At 64.6% G+C, this 22,096-nt stretch overlaps 1 protein-coding gene across 1 annotated transcript; it reads right to left on the bottom strand.

The window, feature by feature from the left end:
- Positions 1–893: 893 nt before the first annotated feature.
- LOC138288395 (collagen alpha-1(I) chain-like) lies at positions 894–15,518 on the bottom strand. The gene is made up of 6 exons (XM_069229956.1): positions 15,396–15,518; positions 14,617–14,682; positions 13,325–14,368; positions 9,199–9,255; positions 8,800–8,850; positions 894–1,331 (listed from the first exon to the last, which is right to left on the bottom strand). The coding sequence occupies exons 1-6, from the start codon at positions 15,516–15,518 to the stop codon at positions 894–896; spliced, it is 1,779 nt and encodes a 592-aa protein (XP_069086057.1).
- Between the last annotated feature and the right edge of the window lie 6,578 nt (positions 15,519–22,096).

The following is a 22,096-nucleotide window of genomic DNA, read 5'->3' as shown; positions in this document are numbered from 1 at the left end:
TTCCTCGGCATTTCTCGACAGTCACTAGAGTACCTTTCACCCTGACGACTGTCCTCAGATTTGGCTCAAAAGGAGTTTTGAACTTTCCACCAGGATGTCGGTTCTTCATTAAAACCAAATCTCCCACTCAGAAGTCTCTCACATGAGCTTGTAGCTTTTTCGACATCCGATCATTTTGTGCTTGTCTATTTCGTAGTCTTATTTCCACTTGATCCTGGATTGTCGTGGAACCAGCTACCTGAGGAATGGTGTCTCTCACCTCCCTTCTCATGCAAATTGAACTTGGGGACACTCCTGTTGTGCTGTGTGGCGTCAAACAGTATTCCCTCAGGAATTCGAAAATAGCACAGTCCAAGTTCCTCCCTTGTGCTACTGCAATTCGCAACACCTTGTTTAAAGTCCTCATAAACCGTTCCACTTCTCTGTTGGCTTGGGGCCACCGCAGTGATCTTACGGTGATGAACTGCATGCGAAGCCAAGTAGGGGGCAAACTCATGGCTCGAGAATGGGGGACCATTGTCAGTTCTCAACTCCTGATGATCCCGTGGGTGGCCATGATCTTTTCCATACATGGTACCACCTTCTCTGTGATGGCGGACTCCAGCAGTTCCACTTCCAGATACTTTGAGAAATCGTCCATTAAGACCAACATGTGCTGTCCATCCGGTAAGCTGCCTAGATCCGCACTGGCTCGCTGCCATGGAATGGATGGAATGGGCTCCGTAATGATAGGTGGCGGGGTCCGCCGGCCCCACCATTTGGCACCCCTGACACTGCTGTACCGTCTGTTCCACCCTGGCATCCAGATCAGGAAACCACACTTTACTACGCAACCTTGATTTGGTCTTTACCATGCCCTGATGGGCGACAGGAGCCAAGTCAATCGTTCTTTGTCACAGACTTTGGGGGATGAAGACACGATTGCCTTGCAGAAGGCAGTCTTCTGCAGACACTGCCAATTCATGTTGAATGTGGAATAGTACCTGCAATGCGGTACTTGCCTCCACGGTTCTAAGAGACAAATTTTTCTTCAACAGATGCCATCTCCCATCAGTGACGCATGACATGGCCATCTGTAGGACCTCATCTTTCTGAGTAGCCTCCTGTATCTCTTTCAATGACACAGGCAGCGGCCTAGATCTCTCCACCACTAACCGTACGTACTCCTCAATGTCTTCTGCTTCTTCTTCTTCCAGTGCTGTGACAGGCCTGGCGTGGCATGAGAGGTAATCAGCTGGATTCTGAGTGCACGGGCAGTATACCACCGAGAACTGATATCCTTGTAACTGAAGAATCCATTTCTCAATTCTGGGGGGAGGCTGTGACGCTGTCTTGTTAAACAACGGAATTAGGGGTTTATGATCCATACATATCACGAACGGGTGACCATGGATGTACAAATGATAGTGACAACATCCTCAATTTACCGCTAATGCCTCCTTTTCGATGTGGGCTTGCATAAGCTACGGGTGCCCATTCACCATCCTTTCCTTTTTGGGACAGAACAGCCCCAAGCCCTACCGGGCTAGCGTCCACTGATAGTTCTGTGTCTTTAGCAGGGTGAAAGTATACTAATGTGGTTTCCGCAGATAGTTCCTGCTTGGTTGCTTGGAACGCCGTCTCCTGTGCCAGATTCCATTCCCACAGAGTGTGGGCCTTCGTGAGTTCCCGCAATGGGGCCGTGAGAGAGGTCAGGTTTGGAATGAATCTCCCGCAATATGTCACCATGCCCAAAAAACCGCGAACACCTGTGACTGACGTGGGGGCAGGCTCAGGCCGAACACCCTTCTCCGAAATTTGATACCCAAAAAATGCAAATGTCCTGTCTCAGAAATCCACACTTTTCTCGGTGTAGTGTTAGTCCATTTAGGTGCAAACGTTGGAAAACAGCTCAAAGTCTCTTTAAGTGTGTCTCTACCATGAGAGCGTGCACCAAAATATCGTCGCTCGCGTTGATGACGCCCTTAGACCAGCCAAAACACCTCTTATCGTGCCTTGAAACACTTCCGCCGTGCTGGCGATCCCAAAACTCAGGCACCGGTATCTCCTCCCTACATGGGTGGAAAACATTGTTATTGCGCGTGACTCCGGCGCTGACATTAGTTGATGATACCCTGCGCGCAAGTCCATTTTGGAGAACCACCTCGAGCCACTGACTTCTGCCACTATGTCATCCACTGTGGGTGTGAGATGACGTTCCCTCTTGATGGCCACGTTTGGTAGGCGCATTTCCACGCATATGCATGCCTCTCCTGGTTGTTTCGGTTTTCTCGTGACTACGATCGGCAACACCCATGGTGTTGGTCCTTCCACTTTTTCAATAATGTCGGCCTCCTCTAGTTTCCTTAATTCTGCCTCCACCTGTGGTCGAAGGTGAAAGGCTATGCGTCTATGTTTGAGGGCCACCGGTTCTATGGATTTGTCGATATGCAGCCAATTCCTCTGAATATATCAGCATACTCCTCTTCGAGGCTCTCCAGTGCCCCAATGTGTATGCTGCATGCAAATACCACCAGTTTTTGCTCTTCAGCAGTGCGGCTACTGAGTAGCATCCCAGTTTCTATCTTGGTGACATATACTTTGGCTTGTAAGGTTGTGTCTTCATGAGCGATATCGGTTGTGAAGACTCCTACAAGTGGGAGCAGTGTTGTTGATCCAAATGCAAATACTTGCACCGCTGTGTGGCAAAGGGGAGGGCGATGCAGCAGTTGATTGAATGCTGATTGAGCGAGTATATTGATCGAGGCCCCAGTGTCGATTAGTGATATTACTTGATGACCTGCCACCTTTACTTTGCATTTGGTAATGTTCTTCCTGATCTGGCTGCCTGGTTCTGTAGCATGGATGATGTATACTGTCCCTTCAGGCTCATCATCATCATCCGTGTCGGGGATTACATCGGGTTTTGAATTGCCTTGGCAACATGACCCATCTTTTGTCTGTTTCCCTTGGATTTTGTTGTGGAACGAGACACTTTGGCAAAATGATTTAGTTTCTGACAGTTAGTGCATTGTTTCCCTACGGCTGGGCATTTGCCTTGATGTGGGAAAATCCATCCACACATGTAGCATGATCGGTTTGTGTTTGCTGATTTTGTCTTGTCTTTTTTCTTGGCTGTGATCACTGAAGTGATGGCATTTACCGGCTCTACCTTAACAGCTTGTGCGAGTGTCGATTCCATATGTGCTGCCCTTACTTTGGAGAGTTCTTTTGATCTGCCCATGGTCAACATGTCAGCCATTGTCATACCAGGAATCTGTCAAATATGTTCCCATAGTTTTGTGGGGTGACACCCTTGAATTAATTGCACCCTTATTTCGTTGTCCGGGCCCGGTAATTTACATGTGCTGGCTAGTTTCCTCAGCCTTGCATAGAATGTGTCTACTGACTCATCCGGTAGTTGCCTGGCTTGATGGAGGAGGAACCGCTCATAGTCTGGGTTTGCCAGAGGTTCAAAATATGCTGTAATTGCATGTTTGAGGGTTCGATAAGTGAATGGAGGTCCTTCTTCGGCCACAGACTTGCTAATCCTGTGGAGCATTGCACCACCCAGATGCAGGAGCATCGTCGTTGCCTGCCAGGGTCTAACGCAAGCGCCACAAAGTAGTTTTCTAGCCGCTCCACCCATGATTTCCATTTTGCCGCTTGAGCTAATGAGGGCCCATCCATCAAAAAAGGCTTTAACGCTGGGAACATGGCCATAGCGTTGTATTTTTCTTTTTTTTGTTATGTGGCTTGACCTGTCCTCAGGTTCCCCAAAGCAGAAAGAGGAGCTTGGGCGTAGCCTGTGCCCCCTTCGTGCCTTCAGTCACCGGTGTGCCTATAAGCTGTGTGCACTTTCCTGACTCTGTCCTGAGTCAGCTGTCCGATGCAATCCAGGGGGTGGGCCGCAGTTGTCTTTCAGTACGCTGTTGAGTTCCACACGTGCTGGGACCAGACGCTGGTCGGGGGTGGGACCGTGGCTGTCTCCAACTGCACTGAGCCGGCGACTCTCAACCGGCTCGCCCGGCGTGTGCGCCGCCGCTGGAGCCACCTTTGGATGAGGTGGCTCATTTCCTGCAGGCCCTTGATCACGGCCACAACCAGCCGCCCGAGTGCTCCGACCAGCACTTGCGTCAGGCGTCTGCTCCACCCAGCCGACGCTTCGCAGCTCCAGCCGATGCGTGTCCGAGCACCGCGTCGGGTAAGATAGCGCTCGGGTCGCCGCTTCGTCGCCAATTTGTTAGGACCTCAGATCAGAGCGCGTGCCCTGGGCCGGGGGTAGGTTGCTAGCGTGACGGGAGTGACACCCGGGGGGCCAGATGTAGGAAACTGTTTGCGAGTCGCAATCGGCAAAATTTGCCGTTTGCGAGTCGCAAAACGCAGTTTCCTATGCAGAAATGCATTTTGCGAGTCGGAACCGACTCGCGAAATGCATTTCCGACTCGCAAATAGGAAGGGGTGTTCCCTTCCTATTTGCGACTCGCAGTGGGATGCAATACCATTTGCGACCGCGTACGTGGTCGCAAATGGCATCGCAGTTACCATCCACTTCAAGTGGATGGTAACCCACTCGCAAATTGGAAGGGGTCCCCATCCTGTAAGGAAAACGGGCTACACTTAAAAAAAAAAAAAACTGCTTTATTTGAAAGCAGTCACGAACATGGAGGTCTGCTGACGACAGCAGGCCTCCATGTTTGCGAGTGCCTATACTCGCTATGGGGCCGCAATTTGCGACCCACCTCATGAATATTCATGAGGTGGGTCATTGCGACCCCATAGCGAGTCGCAGTCGGTGTCTGAGACACCGTACTGCATACCAAATTGCGAGTTGCAATTTGCGAGTTGGATGGACTCGCAAATTGCAACTCGCAATTTGGTTTGTTGCTACATCTGGCCCCGGCTCTTTTATTTACTCTTACCGTGACGTCCGGATCAAACCAAGCACGCCTCGCTGCACAGGGGTGTCCTCACCTTGTGAGACCTTTCCGGCACCCCCCTGTCCCGGGGCGCCCCTCTGTCCCGGGACCTCCCTCTGTCCAAGGGCGCCCCCCCTGTCCCGGGACCTCCTTCTGTCCAGGGGCGCCCCCCCTGTCCCGGGACCTCCCTCTGTCCGGGGGCGCCCCCCCTGTCCCGGGACCTCCCTCTGTCCGGGGGCGCCCCTCTGTCCTGGGGTAGCCCTCTGTCCCTGGGCGTCCTCTGTCCAGGGGCGCCCCTCCGTCCCGGGGCGCCCCTCCGTCCCTGGGCGCCCCTCCGTCCCGGGACCTCCCTCTGTCCCGGGGTACCCCTCTGTCTTGGGCCCTCCTCTGTCCCGGGGAGTCCCCCTCTGTCCCGGGGCCTCCCTCTGTCCCGGGGCCTCCCTCTGTCCCGGGGGCCCCCCTCTGTCCCGGGGCCTCCCTCTGTCCCGGGGTACCCCTCTGTCCCGGGGCCCCCCTCTGTCCCGGGGCACCCCTCTGTCCCGGGGCACCCCTCTGTCCCGGGGCCCCCCCCCTGTCCCGGGGCCCCCCCCCTGTCCCGGGGCCTCCCCCCTGTCCCGGGGCCTCCCCCCTGTCCCGGGGCGCCCCTCTGTCCCTGGGCGCCCCTCTGTCCCGGGGCCTCCCTCTGTCCCGGGGCCTCCCTCCGTCCCGGGGCGCCCCTCTGTCCCGGGACCTCCCTCTGTCCCGGGGTACCCCTCTGTCTTGGGCCCTCCTCTGTCCCGGGGAGTCTCCCTCTGTCCCGGGGAGTCTCCCTCTGTCCCGGGGAGTCTCCCTCTGTCCCGGGGCACCCCTCTGTCCCGGGGCCTCCCTCTGTCCCGGGACCCCCCTCTGTCCCGGGGCCTCCCTCTGTCCCGGGGCCCCCCTCTGTCCCGGGGCCCCCCTCTGTCCCGGGGCCCCCCTTTGTTCTGGGGTACCCCTCTGTCCCAGGGCCTCCCTCTGTCCTGGACCCCCCTCTGTCCCGGGGCCTCCCTCTGTCCTGGACCCCCCTCTGTCCCGGGGCCTCCCTCTGTCCCGGGGGCCCCCCTCTGTCCCGGGGCGCCCCTCTGTCCCGGGGCCCCCCTCTGTCCCGGGGCCCCCCTCTGTCCCGGGGCCCCCCTCTGTCCCGGGGCCTCCCTCTGTCCCGGGGCCTCCCTCTGTCCCGGGGCCCCCCTCTGTCCCGGGGCCCCCCTCTGTCCCGGGGCGCCCCTCTGTCCCGGGGTACCCCTCTGTCCCGGGGTACCCCTCTGTCCCGGGGCCCCCCTCTGTCCCGGGGCGCCCCTCTGTCCCGGGGCGCCCCTCCGTCCCGGGGCGCCCCTCTGTCCCGGGACCTCCCTCTGTCCCGGGGTACCCCTCTGTCTTGGGCCCTCCTCTGTCCCGGGGAGTCCCCCTCTGTCCCGGGGAGTCTCCCTCTGTCCCGGGGAGTCCCTCTGTCCCGGGGTACCCCTCTGTCCCGGGGCACCCCCCTGTCCTGGACCCCCCTCTGTCCCGGGGCCCCCCCCCCCTGTCCCGGGGCCCCCCCCCCTGTCCCGGGGCCTCCCTCCGTCCCGGGGCGCCCCTCCGTCCCGGGGCGCCCCTCCGTCCCGGGGCCTCCCTCCGTCCCGGGGCCTCCCTCCGTCCCGGGGCCTCCCTCCGTCCCGGGGCGCCCCTCCGTCCCGGGGCGCCCCTCCGTCCCGGGGCCTCCCTCCGTCCCGGGGCCTCCCTCTGTCCCTGGGCGTCCTCTGTCCAGGGGCGCCCCTCTGTCCCGGGACCTCCCTCTGTCCCGGGACCTCCCTCTGTCCCGGGGCCCCCCTCTGTCCCGGGGCCCCCCTCTGTCCCGGGGCCCCCCTCTGTCCCGGGACCCCCCTCTGTCCCGGGGCCTCCCTCTGTCCCGGGGGCCCCCCTCTGTCCCGGGGCCCCCCTCTGTCCCGGGGCCCCCCTCTGTCCCGGGGCGCCCCTCTGTCCCGGGGCGCCCCTCTGTCCCGGGGCACCCCTCTGTCCCGGGGCCTCCCTCTGTCCCGGGGCCTCCCTCTGTCCCGGGGCCTCCCTCTGTCCCGGGGGCCCCCTCTGTCCCGGGGGCCCACTCTGTCCCGGGCCCCCCCTCTGTCCCGGGCCCCCCCTCTGTCCCGGGCCCCCCCTCTGTCCCGGGGGCCCCCCTCTGTCCCGGGGGCCCCCCTCTGTCCCGGGGGCCCCCTCTGTCCCGGGGTACCCCTCTGTCCCGGGGCCCCCCTCTGTCCCGGGGCGCCCCTCTGTCCCGGGGCGCCCCTCTGTCCCGGGGCGCCCCTCTGTCCCGGGGCACCCCTCTGTCCCGGGGCCCCCCTCTGTCCCGGGGCCCCCCTCTGTCCCGGGGCGCCCCTCTGTCCCGGGGCGCCCCTCTGTCCCGGGGCGCCCCTCTGTCCCGGGGCGCCCCTCTGTCCCGGGGCCTCCCTCTGTCCCGGGGCCTCCCTCTGTCCCGGGACCCCCCTCTGTCCCGGGGCACCCCTCTGTCCCGGGGCCTCCCTCTGTCCCGGGGCCCCCCTCTGTCCCGGGGCCTCCCTCTGTCCCGGGGGCCCCCTCTGTCCCGGGGCCTCCCTCTGTCCCGGGGCCCCCCTCTGTCCCGGGGCCCCCCTCTGTCCCGGGGGCCCCCTCTGTCCCGGGGTACCCCTCTGTCCCGGGGTACCCCTCTGTCCCGGGGCCTCCCTCTGTCCCGGGGCCCCCCTCTGTCCCGGGGCGCCCCTCTGTCCCGGGGCGCCCCTCTGTCCCGGGGCGCCCCTCTGTCCCGGGGCACCCCTCTGTCCCGGGGCCCCCCTCTGTCCCGGGGTACCCCTCTGTCCCGGGGTACCCCTCTGTCCCGGGGCCCCCCTCTGTCCCGGGGCGCCCCTCCGTCCCGGGGCGCCCCTCTGTCCCGGGACCTCCCTCTGTCCCGGGGTACCCCTCTGTCTTGGGCCCTCCTCTGTCCCGGGGAGTCCCCCTCTGTCCCGGGGAGTCTCCCTCTGTCCCGGGGAGTCCCTCTGTCCCGGGGTACCCCTCTGTCCCGGGGCACCCCCCTGTCCTGGACCCCCCTCTGTCCCGGGGCCCCCCCCCCCTGTCCCGGGGCCTCCCTCTGTCCCGGGGCGCCCCTCCGTCCCGGGGCGCCCCTCCGTCCCGGGGCCTCCCTCCGTCCCTGGGCGTCCTCTGTCCAGGGGCGCCCCTCTGTCCCGGGACCTCCCTCTGTCCTGGGGCCCCCTCTGTCCCGGGGCCCCCCTCTGTCCCGGGGCCTCCCTCTGTCCCGGGGCCTCCCTCTGTCCCGGGGCCTCCCTCTGTCCCGGGGGCCCCCCTCTGTCCCGGGGGCCCCCCTCTGTCCCGGGGGCCCCCCTCTGTCCCGGGGGCGCCCCTCTGTCCCGGGGCGCCCCTCTGTCCCGGGGCGCCCCTCTGTCCCGGGGCGCCCCTCTGTCCCGGGGCCTCCCTCTGTCCCGGGGCCTCCCTCTGTCCCGGGGCCCCCCTCTGTCCCGGGGCCCCCCTCTGTCCCGGGGCGCCCCTCTGTCCCGGGGCGCCCCTCTGTCCCGGGGCGCCCCTCTGTCCCGGGGCGCCCCTCTGTCCCGGGGCCTCCCTCTGTCCCGGGGCCCCCCTCTGTCCCGGGGCCCCCCTCTGTCCCGGGGCCCCCCTCTGTCCCGGGGCCCCCCTCTGTCCCGGGGGCCTCCCTCTGTCCCGGGGCCTCCCTCTGTCCCGGGGTACCCCTCTGTCCCGGGGCCTCCCTCTGTCCCGGGGCCCCCCTCTGTCCCGGGGCCCCCCTCTGTCCCGGGGCCCCCCTCTGTCCCGGGGCCCCCCTCTGTCCCGGGGGGCCCCTCTGTCCCGGGGGGCCCCTCTGTCCCGGGGGGCCCCTCTGTCCCGGGGCCTCCCTCTGTCCCGGGGCCTCCCTCTGTCCCGGGGCCCCCCTCTGTCCCGGGGGCCCCCTCTGTCCCGGGGCCTCCCTCTGTCCCGGGGTACCCCTCTGTCCCGGGGCCTCCCTCTGTCCCGGGGCCCCCCTCTGTCCCGGGGCGCCCCTCTGTCCCGGGGCGCCCCTCTGTCCCGGGGCCCCCCTCTGTCCCGGGGCCCCCCTCTGTCCCGGGGCCTCCCTCTGTCCCGGGGCACCCCTCTGTCCCGGGGCCTCCCTCTGTCCCGGGGCCCCCCTCTGTCCCGGGGGCCCCCTCTGTCCCGGGGCCCCCCTCTGTCCCGGGGCCTCCCTCTGTCCCGGGGCCCCCCTCTGTCCCGGGGCCTCCCTCTGTCCCGGGCCCCCCCTCTGTCCCGGGCCCCCCCTCTGTCCCGGGCCCTCCCTCTGTCCCGGGGGCCCCCTCTGTCCCGGGGCCCCCCTCTGTCCCGGGGCCCCCCTCTGTCCCGGGGTACCCCTCTGTCCCGGGGTACCCCTCTGTCCCGGGGCCCCCCTCTGTCCCGGGGCCCCCCTCTGTCCCGGGGCCCCCCTCTGTCCCGGGGACCCCTCTGTCCCGGGGCCCCCCTCTGTCCCGGGGCCTCCCTCTGTCCCGGGGCCCCCCTCTGTCCCGGGGCCTCCCTCTGTCCCGGGGCCTCCCTCTGTCCCGGGCCCCCCCTCTGTCCCGGGGCCTCCCTCTGTCCCGGGCCCCCCCTCTGTCCCGGGGGCCCCCTCTGTCCCGGGGTACCCCTCTGTCCCGGGGCCCCCCTCTGTCCCGGGGCCCCCCTCTGTCCCGGGGCCCCCCTCTGTCCCGGGGCCTCCCTCTGTCCCGGGGGCCCCCTCTGTCCCGGGGTACCCCTCTGTCCCGGGGCCTCCCTCTGTCCCGGGGCCCCCCTCTGTCCCGGGGCCTCCCTCTGTCCCGGGGCCTCCCTCTGTCCCGGGGCCCCCCTCTGTCCCGGGGCCCCCCTCTGTCCCGGGGCCTCCCTCTGTCCCGGGGCCCCCCTCTGTCCCGGGGCCCCCCTCTGTCCCGGGGCGCCCCTCTGTCCCGGGGTGCCCCTCTGTCCCGGGGTGCCCCTCTGTCCCGGGGCCTCCCTCTGTCCCGGGGCCCCCCTCTGTCCCGGGGCCCCCCTCTGTCCCGGGGCCCCCCTCTGTCCCGGGGCCCCCCCTCTGTCCCGGGGGCCCCCTCTGTCCCGGGGGCCCCCTCTGTCCCGGGGCCCCCCTCTGTCCCGGGGGCCCCCTCTGTCCCGGGGGCCCCCTCTGTCCCGGGGCCCCCCTCTGTCCCGGGGCCTCCCTCTGTCCCGGGGCCTCCCTCTGTCCCGGGGCCTCCCTCTGTCCCGGGGCCTCCCTCTGTCCCGGGGCGCCCCTCTGTCCCGGGGCGCCCCTCTGTCCCGGGGGCCCCCTCTGTCCCGGGGCCCCCCTCTGTCCCGGGGTACCCCTCTGTCCCGGGGCCTCCCTCTGTCCCGGGGCCTCCCTCTGTCCCGGGGCCTCCCTCTGTCCCGGGGTGCCCCTCTGTCCCGGGGCCTCCCTCTGTCCTGGACCCCCCTCTGTCCCGGGACCTCCCTCTGTCCCGGGGCCCCCCCTCTGTCCCGGGCCCCCCCTCTGTCCCGGGGGCCCCCTCTGTCCCGGGGCCCCCCTCTGTCCCGGGGCGCCCCTCCGTCCCGGGGCGCCCCTCTGTCCCGGGACCTCCCTCTGTCCCGGGGTACCCCTCTGTCTTGGGCCCTCCTCTGTCCCGGGGAGTCCCCCTCTGTCCCGGGGAGTCTCCCTCTGTCCCGGGGAGTCCCTCTGTCCCGGGGTACCCCTCTGTCCCGGGGCACCCCCCTGTCCTGGACCCCCCTCTGTCCCGGGGCCCCCCCCCCTGTCCCGGGGCCTCCCTCTGTCCCGGGGCGCCCCTCCGTCCCGGGGCGCCCCTCCGTCCCGGGGCCTCCCTCCGTCCCTGGGCGTCCTCTGTCCAGGGGCGCCCCTCTGTCCCGGGACCTCCCTCTGTCCTGGGGCCCCCTCTGTCCCGGGGCCCCCCTCTGTCCCGGGGCCTCCCTCTGTCCCGGGGCCCCCCTCTGTCCCGGGGCCTCCCTCTGTCCCGGGGGCCCCCCTCTGTCCCGGGGGCCCCCCTCTGTCCCGGGGGCCCCCCTCTGTCCCGGGGGCGCCCCTCTGTCCCGGGGCGCCCCTCTGTCCCGGGGCGCCCCTCTGTCCCGGGGCGCCCCTCTGTCCCGGGGCGCCCCTCTGTCCCGGGGCCCCCCTCTGTCCCGGGGCCCCCCTCTGTCCCGGGGCCCCCCTCTGTCCCGGGGCGCCCCTCTGTCCCGGGGCGCCCCTCTGTCCCGGGGCGCCCCTCTGTCCCGGGGCCTCCCTCTGTCCCGGGGCCCCCCTCTGTCCCGGGGCCCCCCTCTGTCCCGGGGCCCCCCTCTGTCCCGGGGCCCCCCTCTGTCCCGGGGCCCCCCTCTGTCCCGGGGGCCTCCCTCTGTCCCGGGGGCCTCCCTCTGTCCCGGGGTACCCCTCTGTCCCGGGGCCTCCCTCTGTCCCGGGGCCCCCCTCTGTCCCGGGGCCCCCCTCTGTCCCGGGGCCCCCCTCTGTCCCGGGGCCCCCCTCTGTCCCGGGGGGCCCCTCTGTCCCGGGGGGCCCCTCTGTCCCGGGGGGCCCCTCTGTCCCGGGGCCTCCCTCTGTCCCGGGGCCTCCCTCTGTCCCGGGGCCCCCCTCTGTCCCGGGGGCCCCCTCTGTCCCGGGGCCTCCCTCTGTCCCGGGGTACCCCTCTGTCCCGGGGCCTCCCTCTGTCCCGGGGCCCCCCTCTGTCCCGGGGCGCCCCTCTGTCCCGGGGCGCCCCTCTGTCCCGGGGCCCCCCTCTGTCCCGGGGCCCCCCTCTGTCCCGGGGCCTCCCTCTGTCCCGGGGCACCCCTCTGTCCCGGGGCCTCCCTCTGTCCCGGGGCCCCCCTCTGTCCCGGGGGCCCCCTCTGTCCCGGGGCCCCCCTCTGTCCCGGGGCCTCCCTCTGTCCCGGGGCCCCCCTCTGTCCCGGGGCCTCCCTCTGTCCCGGGCCCCCCCTCTGTCCCGGGCCCCCCCTCTGTCCCGGGCCCTCCCTCTGTCCCGGGGGCCCCCTCTGTCCCGGGGCCCCCCTCTGTCCCGGGGCCCCCCTCTGTCCCGGGGTACCCCTCTGTCCCGGGGTACCCCTCTGTCCCGGGGCCCCCCTCTGTCCCGGGGCCCCCCTCTGTCCCGGGGCCCCCCTCTGTCCCGGGGTACCCCTCTGTCCCGGGGCCTCCCTCTGTCCCGGGGCCCCCCTCTGTCCCGGGGCCCCCCTCTGTCCCGGGGCCTCCCTCTGTCCCGGGCCCCCCCTCTGTCCCGGGGCCTCCCTCTGTCCCGGGCCCCCCCTCTGTCCCGGGGGCCCCCTCTGTCCCGGGGTACCCCTCTGTCCCGGGGCCCCCCTCTGTCCCGGGGCCCCCCTCTGTCCCGGGGCCCCCCTCTGTCCCGGGGCCCCCCTCTGTCCCGGGGCCTCCCTCTGTCCCGGGGTACCCCTCTGTCCCGGGGCCTCCCTCTGTCCCGGGGCCTCCCTCTGTCCCGGGGCCCCCCTCTGTCCCGGGGCCTCCCTCTGTCCCGGGGCCTCCCTCTGTCCCGGGGCCCCCCTCTGTCCCGGGGCCCCCCTCTGTCCCGGGGCCTCCCTCTGTCCCGGGGCCCCCCTCTGTCCCGGGGCCCCCCTCTGTCCCGGGGCGCCCCTCTGTCCCGGGGTGCCCCTCTGTCCCGGGGTGCCCCTCTGTCCCGGGGCCTCCCTCTGTCCCGGGGCCCCCCTCTGTCCCGGGGCCCCCCTCTGTCCCGGGGCCCCCCCTCTGTCCCGGGGGCCCCCTCTGTCCCGGGGGCCCCCTCTGTCCCGGGGGCCCCCTCTGTCCCGGGGGCCCCCTCTGTCCCGGGGCCCCCCTCTGTCCCGGGGCCTCCCTCTGTCCCGGGGCCTCCCTCTGTCCCGGGGCCTCCCTCTGTCCCGGGGCGCCCCTCTGTCCCGGGGCGCCCCTCTGTCCCGGGGGCCCCCTCTGTCCCGGGGCCCCCCTCTGTCCCGGGGTACCCCTCTGTCCCGGGGCCTCCCTCTGTCCCGGGGCCTCCCTCTGTCCCGGGGCCTCCCTCTGTCCCGGGGTGCCCCTCTGTCCCGGGGCCTCCCTCTGTCCTGGACCCCCCTCTGTCCCGGGACCTCCCTCTGTCCCGGGGCCCCCCCTCTGTCCCGGGCCCCCCCTCTGTCCCGGGGGCCCCCTCTGTCCCGGGGCCCCCCTCTGTCCCGGGGGCCCCCCTCTGTCCCGGGGTACCCCTCTGTCCCGGGGCCTCCCTCTGTCCCGGGGCCTCCCTCTGTCCCGGGGTGCCCCTCTGTCCCGGGGCGCCCCTCTGTCCCGGGGCCTCCCTCTGTCCCGGGGCCTCCCTCTGTCCCGGGGCCTCCCTCTGTCCCGGGGTGCCCCTCTGTCCCGGGGCGCCCCTCTGTCCCGGGGGCCCCCTCTGTCCCGGGGCCTCCCTCTGTCCCGGGGCCTCCCTCTGTCCCGGGGTGCCCCTCTGTCCCGGGGCGCCCCTCTGTCCCGGGGGCCCCCTCTGTCCCGGGGCCCCCCTCTGTCCCGGGGTACCCCTCTGTCCCGGGGCCTCCCTCTGTCCCGGGGTGCCCCTCTGTCCCGGGGTGCCCCTCTGTCCCGGGGCCTCCCTCTGTCCTGGACCCCCCTCTGTCCCGGGGCCCCCCCTCTGTCCCGGGCCCCCCCTCTGTCCCGGGCCCCCCCTCTGTCCCGGGGCCCCCCTCTGTCCCGGGGGCCCCCTCTGTCCCGGGGCCCCCCTCTGTCCCGGGGTACCCCTCTGTCCCGGGGTACCCCTCTGTCCCGGGGCCTCCCTCTGTCCCGGGGCGCCCCTCTGTCCCGGGGCGCCCCTCTGTCCCGGGGCCTCCCTCTGTCCCGGGGCCTCCCTCTGTCCCGGGGTGCCCCTCTGTCCCGGGGCGCCCCTCTGTCCCGGGGGCCCCCTCTGTCCCGGGGCCCCCCTCTGTCCCGGGGTACCCCTCTGTCCCGGGGCCTCCCTCTGTCCCGGGGTGCCCCTCTGTCCCGGGGTGCCCCTCTGTCCCGGGGCCTCCCTCTGTCCTGGACCCCCCTCTGTCCCGGGGCCCCCCCTCTGTCCCGGGCCCCCCCTCTGTCCCGGGCCCCCCCTCTGTCCCGGGGGCCCCCTCTGTCCCGGGGGCCCCCTCTGTCCCGGGGCCCCCCTCTGTCCCGGGGTACCCCTCTGTCCCGGGGTACCCCTCTGTCCCGGGGTACCCCTCTGTCCCGGGGTACCCCTCTGTCCCGGGGCCTCCCTCTGTCCCGGGGCGCCCCTCTGTCCCGGGGCGCCCCTCTGTCCCGGGGCGCCCCTCTGTCCCGGGGTGCCCCTCTGTCCCGGGGTGCCCCTCTGTCCCGGGGCGCCCCTCTGTCCCGGGGGCCCCCTCTGTCCCGGGGCCCCCCTCTGTCCCGGGGTACCCCTCTGTCCCGGGGCCTCCCTCTGTCCCGGGGTGCCCCTCTGTCCCGGGGTGCCCCTCTGTCCCGGGGCCTCCCTCTGTCCTGGACCCCCCTCTGTCCCGGGGCCCCCCCTCTGTCCCGGGCCCCCCCTCTGTCCCGGGCCCCCCCTCTGTCCCGGGGCCCCCCTCTGTCCCGGGGGCCCCCTCTGTCCCGGGGCCCCCCTCTGTCCCGGGGTACCCCTCTGTCCCGGGGGCCCCCCTCCCTCTGTCCCGGGGCCCCCCTCTGTCCCGGGGCCCCCCTCTGTCCCGGGGCCCCCCCTCCCTCTGTCCCGGGGCCTCCCTCTGTCCCGGGGTACCCCCCTGTCCCGGGGTACCCCCCTGTCCCGGGGTACCCCTCTGTCCCGGGGCCTCCCTCTGTCCCGGGGGCCCCCCTCTGTCCCGGGGGCCCCCCTCTGTCCCGGGGTACCCCTCTGTCCCGGGGGCCTCCCTCTGTCCCGGGGGCCTCCCTCTGTCCCGGGGGCCTCCCTCTGTCCCGGGGGCCCCCTCTGTCCCGGGGCCCCCCTCTGTCCCGGGGCCCCCCTCTGTCCCGGGGGCCCCCCTCCCTCTGTCCCGGGGCCTCCCTCTGTCCCGGGGTACCCCTCTGTCCCGGGGCCTCCCTCTGTCCCGGGGCCCCCCTCTGTCCCGGGGGCCCCCCTCCCTCTGTCCCGGGGCCTCCCTCTGTCCCGGGGCCTCCCTCTGTCCCGGGGGCCCCCCTCTGTCCCGGGCCCCCCCTCTGTCCCGGGGCCTCCCTCTGTCCCGGGGCCCCCCTCTGTCCCGGGGCCCCCCTCTGTCCCGGGGGCCCCCCTCCCTCTGTCCCGGGGGCCCCCCTCCCTCTGTCCCGGGGGCCCCCCTCCCTCTGTCCCGGGGGCCCCCCTCCCTCTGTCCCGGGGGCCCCCCTCCCTCTGTCCCGGGGGCCCCCGCAGCTCCAGCACAAGATGCTCCCGGGGTGAAGTCCAAGCCCATCCCGTGAATTAATGAAAGGATTGCGCCTAGCAGAGCTTCCCTAAAACAATGTACCCGCAGTGCGGGTGTGAACCGCTCACCATCCCCGGGCGCGTCCGTCATCCCTCCGCCGCGGCCGCGGACAACTCCGCAGAGAACACAAGACGCAGAGAACGCTGCGTCCGCAGCCGCGCCGGGGACACTCACACACTGAAGAGAACTCACCTCAGCAAGAGAGCGGCAGGGAGCGGCCGGAAGTGATGTCACATCCGCCTGTCCGCTGACGCCGCTGACCCGGAAGAGGAAACCCGCCTCCACCTTACCAAACGGACTTTCTCTTTCACACATCCCCGAAGCCTGCGGTTCCGTCAGCGGCCACCAGAGGGCGCTCCTCGCCTGCTGATGAATCCACTGAGCACATTGTATGAAAGGGAGAAGGGTTTCCACTTCCGGGTCAGCGGCGGCAGAGACAGCACCAGCAGCGGATGTGACGTCACTTCCGGGTTCCCCCTCTGTGTCCAGCCTGCTGCAGAGGAGGAAGGACCCCCTGTCTGTCTGTGCAGTTATCTTCATCTTCAGACCCTCACAGACCCCAAATCTGCACCTGCCCCCCCCCCCCCAGCCCCAGGAGGAGGAGAGAGCCTGGAAATGTCTGCACAGGTTTCTGCTCAGGTAGGAGATTGTCAGCACCTTCTGCTGTGTTTGTAGAAATAGACTGAATAATCCTGGAGGAAATCTCTGCCAGGAGCCGGGCTGAGCTGGGCTCTTCTATCCGGGGACCTCTGGGGGCTTTCCTTCCGGCCCTGGGGGTGTTTGCGTTCATCATTTGTGTTAAAGAGGGGATCTGTGCACTGCATCTTACTGCACTGAGGGATCTGTGCACTGCATCTTACTGCACTGTGAGGAATCTGTGCACTGCATCTTACTACACTGTGAGGGATCTGTGCCAGGAGCCGGGCTGAGCTGGGCTCTTCTATCCGGGGGCCTCTGGGGGGCTTTCCTTCCCACCCTGGGGGTGTTTGTGGTCATCATTTGTGTTAAAGAGGAGATCTGTGCACTGCACTGTATCTTACTGCACTGAGGAATCTGTGCACTGCATCTTACTGCACTGTGAGAAATCTGTACACACTGCACTGCATCTTACTGCACTGTGAGGAATCTCTGCCAGGAGCCGAGATGACCTGGGCTCTTCTACCCGGGGTCGTCTGGGGGCTTTCCTTCCCGCCCTGGGGGTGTTTGTGTCATCATTTGTGTTAAAGAGGGGATCTGTGCACTGCACTGCACCTTACTGCACTGAGGGATCTGTGCACTGCATCTTACTGCACTGTGAGGAATCTCTGCCAGGAGCCGGGCTGAGCTGGGCTCTTCTATCCGGGGACCTCTGGGGGGCTTTCCTTCCGGCCCTGGGGTGTTTGTGGTCATCATTTGTGTTAAGGAGGAGATCTGTGCACTGCATCTTACTGCACCGAGGGATCTGTGTACACTGCACTGCATCTTACTGCACTGTGAGGAATCTGTGCACTGCATCTTACTGCACTGACGGATCTGTGCACTGCACTGCATCTTACTGCACTGTGAGGAATCCGTGCACTGCATCTTACTGCACTGTGAGGAATCTGTGCACTGCATCTTACTGCACTGTGAGGAGTCTGTGCTTTGCATCTTACTGCACTGTGAGGAAATCTCTGCCAGGAGCCGGGCTGAGCTGGGCTCTTCTATCCGGGGACCTCTGGGGGGCTTTCCTTCCCGCCCTGGGGGTGCTTGTGACCATCATTTGTGTTAAAGAGGGGATCTGTGCACTGCACCGTGTCCTACTGCACTGTGAAGAATCTGTGCACTACATCTTACTGCACTGTGAGGAATCTGTGCACTACATCTTACTGCACCGAGGAATCTGTGCACTGCATCTTACTGCACTGTGAGGAATCTCTGCCAGGAGCCGGGCTGAGCTGGGCTCTTCTATCCGGGGACCTCTGGGGGGCTTTCCTTCAGGGCCTGGGGGTGTTTGTGGTCATCATTTGTGTTAAGGAGGGGATCTGTGCACTGTACTGCACCTTACTGCACTGATGAATCTGTGCACTGCATCTTACTGCACTGACGGATCTGTGCACTGCATCTTACTGCACTGTGAGAAATGTGCACTGCATCTTACTGCACTGTGAGGAATCTGTGCACTGCATCTTACTGCACTGAGGGATCTGTGCACTGCACTGCATCTTACTGCACTGTGAGAAATCTGTGCACTGCACGGCATCTTACTGCACTGAGGGATCTGTGCACTGCACGGCATCTTACTGCACTGTCAGGAATCTGTGCACTGCATCTTACTGCACTGTGAGGAATCTGTGCACTGTACTGCATCTTACTGCACTGTGAGGAATCTGTGCACTGTACTCCATCTTACTGCACTGAGAGGAATCTCTGCCAGGAGCCGGGCTGAGCTGGGCTCTTCTATCCGGGGACCGCAGGGGGGGGGGTTCCTGCCAGCCCCGGGGGTGTTTGTGGTCATCATTTGTGTCAGAGAGGGGGTCTGTGCACTGCACTGCAACTTACTGCACTGTGAGGAATCTGTGCACTGCACCTTACTGCACTGATGAATCTGTGCACTGCATCTTACTGCATTGTGAGAAATCTCTGCCAGGAGCCGGGCTGAGCTGGGCTCTTCTATCCGGGGGCCTCTGGGGGGGCTTTCCTGCCAGCCCCGGGGGTGTTTGTGGTCATCATTTGTGTCAGAGAGGGGGTCTGTGCACTGCACTGCAACTTACTGCACTGTGAGGAATCTGTGCACTGCACCTTACTGCACTGATGAATCTGTGCACTGCATCTTACTGCATTGTGAGAAATCTCTGCCAGGAGCCGGGCTGAGCTGGGCTCTTCTATCCGGGGGCCTCTGGGGGGGCTTTCCTGCCAGCCCCGGGGGTGTTTGTGGTCATCATTTGTGTCAGAGAGGGGGTCTGTGCACTGCACTGCAACTTACTGCACTGTGAGGAATCTGTGCACTGCACCTTACTGCACTGATGAATCTGTGCACTGCATCTTACTGCATTGTGAGAAATCTCTGCCAGGAGCCGGGCTGAGCTGGACTCTTCTATCCGGGGACCTCTGGGGGGCTCTCCTTCCGGGCCTGGGGGTGTTTGTGGTCATCATTTGTGTTAAAGAGGGGATCTGTGCCCTGCACTGCATCTTACTGCACTGAGGAATCTGTGCTCTGCATCTCACTGCACTGTGAGGAATCTGTGCACTGCATCTTACTGCACTGAGGGGTCTGTGCACTGCATCTTACTGCACTGAGGGGTCTGTGCACTGCACTGCATCTTACTGCACTGTGAGGAATCTGTGCACTGCATCTTACTGCACAGGGATCTGTGCACTGCATCTTACTGCACTGTGAGGAATCTGTGCACTGCACGGCATCTTACTGCACTGTGAGGAATCTGTGCACTGCATCTTACTGCACTGTGAGGAATCTGTGCACTGTACTGCATCTTACTGCACTGAGGAATCTGTGCACTGTACTGCATCTTACTGCACTGTGAGGAATCTGTGCACTGTACTGCATCTTACTGCACTGAGGAATCTGTGCACTGTACTGCATCTTACTGCACTGTGAGGAATCTGTGCACTGTACTGCATCTTACTGCACTGAGAGGAATCTCTGCCAGGAGCCGGGCTGAGCTGGGCTCTTCTATCCGGGGACCTCTGGGGGGCTTTTCTTCCGGTCCTGGGGGTGTTTGTGGTCATCATTTGTGTTAGAGAGGGGATCTGTGCACTGCACTGCATCTTACTGTACCGTGAGGAATCTGCAGTGCACTGCATCTTACTACACCAAGGAATCTGTGCACTGCACCTTACTGCACTGTGAGGAAACTGTGCACTGCATTTTACTGCACTGTGAGGAATCTCTGCCAGGAGCCGAGATGAGCTGGGCTCTTCTATCCGGGGACCTCTGGGGGGCTTTCCTCCCGGCCCTGGGGGTGTTTGTGGTCATCATTTGTGTTAAAGAGGGGATCTGTGCACTGCATCTTACTGCACTGTGAGGAATCTGTGCACTGCACTGCATCTTACTGCACTGAGGAATCTGTGCACTGCATCTTACTGCACTGTGAGGAATCTGTGCACTGCACTGCATCTTACTGCACCGAGGGACCTGTGCACTGCACTGCATCTTACTGCACTGTCAGGAATGTGTGCACTGCATCTTACTGCACTATGAGGAATCTGTGCACTGCATCTTACTGCACTGTGAGGAATCTTTGCCAGGAGCCGGGCTCAGCTGAGCTCTTTTATCCGGGGACCTCTGGGGGCTTTCCTTCCGGCCATGGGGGTGTTTGTGGCCATCATTTGTGTGAAAGAGGGGATCTGTGCACTGCATCTTACGGCACTGTGAGGAATCTGTGCACTGTATCATACTGCACTGTGAGGAATCTGTGCACTACATCTTACTGCACTGTGAGGAATCTGTGCACTACATCTTACTACACTGTGAAAAATCTGTGCACTGCTCTGCATCTTACCACACTGTGTGGAGACTGTGCACAGTGAACTGCATCTTTCTGCACTGCATCCTACAGCAGTATAAGGAATCGGTGTCACTGTACTGCATATTTCTGTGCTGTGAGGAATCTGTGCACTGCACTGCATCTTACTCCACTGCGAGGAGTCTCTTCACTACACTGTGAGGAATCTGTTTACACTGCATTGCATCTTACTGCACTATGAGGAATCTGTGCACTCTGCACTGCATCCTAATGCACTATGAAAAATCTCTGAATGCTCGAGTGCATCTTAGTGCACTATGAGTGTGCGCACTGCACTACCTTTTTATCTGGGACCCTGGAGCTGTAGACATGCTTTTTCTGTCAATCATACTGTGACTACAGGTATCCTGGCACTAGTGGACCAAAGAAAGACACATGCATTTAAATCAGACAGGCAAAGCTCAAGCCAATAGGACAGTGCATCAGTAGAATTGTGACATTTGTGTGGTTATCATAGTTGTGCGTTTCTGATGATCCAACAGACATTACCTATCAGAAGAGTACAGTCTAGGGCGTATGGAAGTATTCTGGCAGCTACAACTTTGACACGCCCTATGAGCCCATACGTGTGATAAATCCCAAAGACTAGACAGAGCTCTGCTAGTACATATGATTCTGTAACAGGAACTGGTTGTGAAGGCATTCACTATGAGTTATAGGACACTGATTAAAGTACCGGGAATATAGGAACAGCACAGTATATACCACAGTGCTGTGTATTCCGGCACTTGGGATCGTCTGTAAGATATAGCCAGGTCCTGGGGAAGTCCAGAAATCTTGCACCTGACATTGGCAGTTGAATATTGATTGCCGTATGTTTGTGTAAACATCTCCCACACTATTGAGATTCATGGCTTAATGAATTACCGCATCAGGGGTTTAATGAAGAGTAAAATGAATCCCTGGTTATTTTTTTTACATATCAGAATCCTCCTCCTTTTTTGTCTACAAGTAAAATACTGCTGAACAAACCATTGGGTTGAAGGGTAGAAGGTCTGATGGCTTATTTGTGAAAAAGAGAACAGACCTGATCTATGAAGATTTGGTTCTGCTCTGTGAAAGAGATCCTTTTCATAATCTGGTCAGGATAGGATGGAATAGAATTCGATATAAAAACCTAAATCCCATGCATCTTTTGTAATTATTTCCCAGTTTGTAAAAATTATTAATCATACCGCCTAAACATAAAGGGGAAGAAGGTTCAGCTGCTGTGGCCAGCGCTTCTTTCAGCTCTTCGTCCTGAGCGTTGTGCTAAGCGTGTTCAGCTGCTGTGGTCAGCGCTTCTTCCACCTCTTCATCCTGAGCGTTATGCTAGGTGTGTTCAGCTGCTGTGGTCAGCGCTTCTTCCAGGTCTTCATCCTGATCGTTGTGCTAGGTGGGTTCAGCTGCTGTGGCCAGCACTTATTCCAGTTCTTTATCCTGATCGTTGTGCTAGGTGTTTGTATCTGCTGTGGTCAGTGCTGCTTCCAGCTCTTCATCCTGAGCATTGTGCGAGGTGTGTTCAGTAGCTGTGGTCAGCGCTTCTTCCAGCTCTTCATCCTGAGCGTTGTGCTTGTAGCTGCTGTGGTCAGCGCTTCTTCCATCTCTTCATCCTGAGCGTTGTGCCAGGTGTGTTCAGTTGCTGTGGCCATGCCTTCTTCCACCTCTTTAGCCTGAGAGTTGTGCTATGCCTGTTCAGCTGCTGTGGTCAGCGCTTCTTCCAGCTCTTCATCCTGAGCGTTGTGCCAGGTGCTTGTAGCTGCTGTGGTCAGCGCTTCTTCCAGCTCTTCATCCTGAGCGTTGTGCCAGGTGTGTTCAGTTGCTGTGGTCATCGCTTCTTCCAGCTCTTCATCCTGATCGTTGTGCTAGGTGTTTTTAGCTGCTGTGGTCAGTGCTTCTTCCAGCTCTTCGTCCTGAGTGTTGTGCTAGGTGTGTACAGCTGCTATGGTCAGCGCTTCTTCCAGCTCTTCATACTGACCGTTGTGCTAGGCGTGTTCAGCTGCTGTGGTCAATGCTTCTTCCATCTCTTCATCCTGAGCTTTGTGCTAGGTGTGTTCAGCTGCTGTGGTCACAGCTTCTTCCAGCTCTTCATCCTGAGCGTTGTGCTAGGTGGGTTCAGCTGCTGTGGCCAGCACTTATTCCAGTTCTTTATCCTGATAGTTGTGCTAGGTGTTTGTATCTGCTGTGGTCAGTGCTGCTTCTAGCTCTTCATCCTGAGCGTTCTGCTAGGCGTGTTCAGCTGCTGTGGTCAGCGCTTCTTCTAGCTCTTCATCCTCAGCGTTGTGCCAGGTGTGTTCAGCTGCTGTGGTCAACGCTTCTTCTAGCTCTTCATCCTGAGCGTTGTGCTAGGTGTTTGTAGCTGCTGTGGTCAATGCGTCTTCCAGCTCTTCATCCTGAGCGTTGTGCCAG

This window comes from Pleurodeles waltl, chromosome 4_1 (genome assembly GCF_031143425.1).
Source record: "Pleurodeles waltl isolate 20211129_DDA chromosome 4_1, aPleWal1.hap1.20221129, whole genome shotgun sequence".
Classification (NCBI taxonomy): Eukaryota; Metazoa; Chordata; class Amphibia; order Caudata; family Salamandridae; genus Pleurodeles; species Pleurodeles waltl.
Note: the sequence above shows the minus strand (reverse complement) of the source record. Positions and strands in the feature narration are given on the sequence as shown.

Excerpts from the sequence above, each read along its gene's own strand:
- LOC138288395 (XM_069229956.1), bottom strand. The coding sequence starts at position 15,518 with ATGTGTGAAAGAGAAAGTCCGTTTGGTAAGGTGGAGGCGGGTTTCCTC. Across the intron at positions 14,369-14,616 it reads GGCCCCCGGGACAGAGGGGG|CCGGGACAGAGGGGGGGCCC; the intron begins GCCCCCGGGACA and ends CAGAGGGGGGCC. Across the intron at positions 8,851-9,198 it reads GGGGGGCCCCGGGACAGAGG|CCGGGACAGAGGGAGGCCCC; the intron begins GGGCCCCCGGGA and ends CAGAGGGGTACC.